Below are 3,138 nucleotides of genomic sequence, written 5' to 3'. Positions count from 1 at the left end.
ATACATACACACACGCACACACATGCACACTCACATACACGACCACACACAAAACACAATACACAATACACACACACACACACACACAAACATACACATACACATACACACATACACACACACACATATATATATATAAATCGAAATAATGATTGTGGTGTATATATATAGTTGTATTGATAAAGATAAATTTGTATTAGTATTAAAAGCTTCATTCTCATGTGGTGCCGAATCGAAGTCGACTGTCGAATTGGTTTTCGATGCCTGTGTGCTAGGGGTTAGGCTGTATCATCGCCTGTGTTTTAGGGTTTACCATCGCATGTGTTCTAGGGTTTAGAGTTTATCATCGCATGTGTTCTACGGTTTAGAGTTTACCATCGCACGTGTTCTAGGGTTTAGAGTTTATCATCGCATGTGTTCTAGGGGTTAGAGTTTATCATCGCATGTGTTCTAGGGTTTAGAGTTTATCATCGCATGTGTTCTAGTGGTGAGGGTTTATCATCGCATGTGCTCTATGGTTTAAGGTTTATCATCGCCTGTGTGTCATAATAGTGATGGCTCAATACCCTTCGCCCACGTGACACGCAGTCCACTCCATTTGGTTCGCAGACACGACAGAACGTCACTGCGCATGGGATGGTCGTCATTAACCCACTGGGCCTACAGCCGAGCAATCCATCACAGGGATAACGTTATAAGTTCGAATATATTAGTCCATCAGAGAGTTTGTGAGGATAATGATGGGAGGCTCAATAGGGCTCAATACAACTACAACAGGTGCTCTATAAATAGAATACAACAATACAACCACAACAGGTGCTCTATAATTAGAACACAACAATACAACGACAATAAGTGGTCTATAAATAGAACACAACAATACAACCACAACAGATGCTCTATAAAATAGAGCACAACAGTACAACGTGATATACCTACCTCACCCTGAATAATAGCTGGCATTTGATCTGAACCTTTGATCAAACAATTGACATGCAGCAGCGGAAAACTGCTCGGGATGAGTGGTGTGCGCTCATGCTGTGCATATGTGGAGAAACATCAATTCAATTAACACAAATCAATATATTTAATTACTCAATTAAATATATGAATACAAGTAACTATTCAATTAACAAATGACTATAGCTAAATAGTCAACGAACACAAATCAATTTAACTAATTTTTCAACTAACAAACATCAATATATCTAATTAGTCAACTAACACAAATCAATACAACTAATAATATAATTAACACATCAATATAGCTAATTATTCAATTAACACAAATCAATACAACAAATTAGTCAACTAACACGCATCAATATAACTAATTATCCAACTAACACGCATCAATATAACTAATTATTCAATTAACAGAAATCAATATAACTAATTAGTCAACTAACACAAAAAAATATAGCTAATTATATAATTAAAACACAAATGAATATAATTTATTATTCATTAAACACAAATGAATATAACTGATTATTCAATTGACACAAATCAATAAAATTAATTATTCATTTGGGGGTTAAAACACAAGTGCACAAAGAACCATGCACAGGCCACCATGCCCGTGACAAAGAAACATAGACAGAGCATAAACTCAAGCAAAACCCTAGAACCCTACACATGCACAACCTCAAGACAACATACCGATTGAGCAGGAGCAACGACATTCAGGAAATCAGTCTTCAACACAATCCCTCCGGAGTCAATGCGATGGGCAATGGGCAGCAACCGCTCCTCTAGAGACCCTGCACTCTCACCTACATACAACCACAGAGAAGGTCAACACGATACAACACCCCAAGTACAGTAGCAGACAACACACCAAGTACAGTAGCAGACAACACAACAAGTACAGTAGTACACAACATACCAAGTAATTCAGTATCAGTAGCATGTAACACACCAAGTAGTATAGTGTCAGTAGCATATAACACACCAAGTAGTGTAGTATTAGTAGCATAGAACACACCAAGTAGTGTAGTGTCAGTAACAAATTACATACCAAGTAGTATAGTGTCAGTAGTATATAACACACCAAGTAGTGTAGTGTCAGTAACAAATTACATGCTAAGTAGTATAGTGTCAGTAGTATATAACACTCCAAGTAGTGTAGTGTCAGTAACAAATTACATACCAAGTAGTATAGTGTCAGTAGTATATAACACACCAAGTAGTATAGTGTCAGTAGTATATAACACACCAAGTAGTGTAGTGTCAGTACAATATAACACACCAAGTAGTGTATGGTTAGTAGCATATAACACATCAAGTGGTGTTGTGTGAGTAGCATATAGCACACGAAGTAGTGTAGTGTTAGTAGCATATACCATCCCAAGTGGTATAGTGTTAGTAGTACACCCCCCCCCCTCACTAACTCATAGCTGTCAGCCCATGCACATACGCACCTTCTGAGATGCAAGTGGAGGCACTACCAGCAACCACATCACGCAGCACCGCCATGATAGCTGAGATCTCGATGAATCCATTGCCCTGCAGAGTTATATGCAATTTATATATATATATATATATATTATACACATGTACATATAGTTATACATATTCATATGCATGTACACACACATATATACATACATACATACATATATATTTAGATATATATATATATATATATATATATTGCAACTCAGCGCAGTGTGAGAAGTGGTGGCGAACATCGAGCGTCGCCTCGTATCGATAAAACCCTACAAAACGCTAAAAACTCTAAGAGCCCTAACCACAAAAACTTTAAACACATGCATATACGATTGCTAAGCCACAGTTCATAACATAAGTCTTTGTAAGGGTGACCTATGTAATAAGACGACTGCCATCTGTTATGAAATACTTACACAATGTCACACAGTCATACACACACTCACACAGCCATCCACACAGTCAAACAGCCATTCACACACTCACACAGCCATTCACACAGTGATGTACACACCTGTGTGTCATGTGCATTAAATATCCTCGTGGCGCGCTCGTGTCTGGGCCGGAGAAGATAAATGAGTCACAAGATTAAGAATGAGAAGAATAAGGATGCTTGGAACTGTGAGATTGTACAGAATTTCCAAAAATGTATATCTATACACACACACACACACACACACACATATA

At 37.5% G+C, this 3,138-nt stretch overlaps 1 protein-coding gene across 1 annotated transcript; it reads right to left on the bottom strand.

Annotated features, from left to right (window-relative positions):
• Nucleotides 1–543: 543 nt before the first annotated feature.
• SARC_09608 (hypothetical protein) lies at nucleotides 544–2,478 on the bottom strand (the record flags this gene model as incomplete). Its single annotated transcript, XM_014296370.1, has 4 exons — nucleotides 544–660; nucleotides 940–1,038; nucleotides 1,663–1,775; nucleotides 2,424–2,478. The coding sequence occupies 4 exons, from the start codon at nucleotides 2,476–2,478 to the stop codon at nucleotides 544–546; spliced, it is 384 nt and encodes a 127-aa protein (XP_014151845.1).
• Between the last annotated feature and the right edge of the window lie 660 nt (nucleotides 2,479–3,138).

Source organism: Sphaeroforma arctica (assembly GCF_001186125.1).
Source record: "Sphaeroforma arctica JP610 unplaced genomic scaffold supercont1.999, whole genome shotgun sequence".
In the NCBI taxonomy this organism is placed as follows: Eukaryota; class Ichthyosporea; order Ichthyophonida; genus Sphaeroforma; species Sphaeroforma arctica.
Note: the sequence above shows the minus strand (reverse complement) of the source record. Positions and strands in the feature narration are given on the sequence as shown.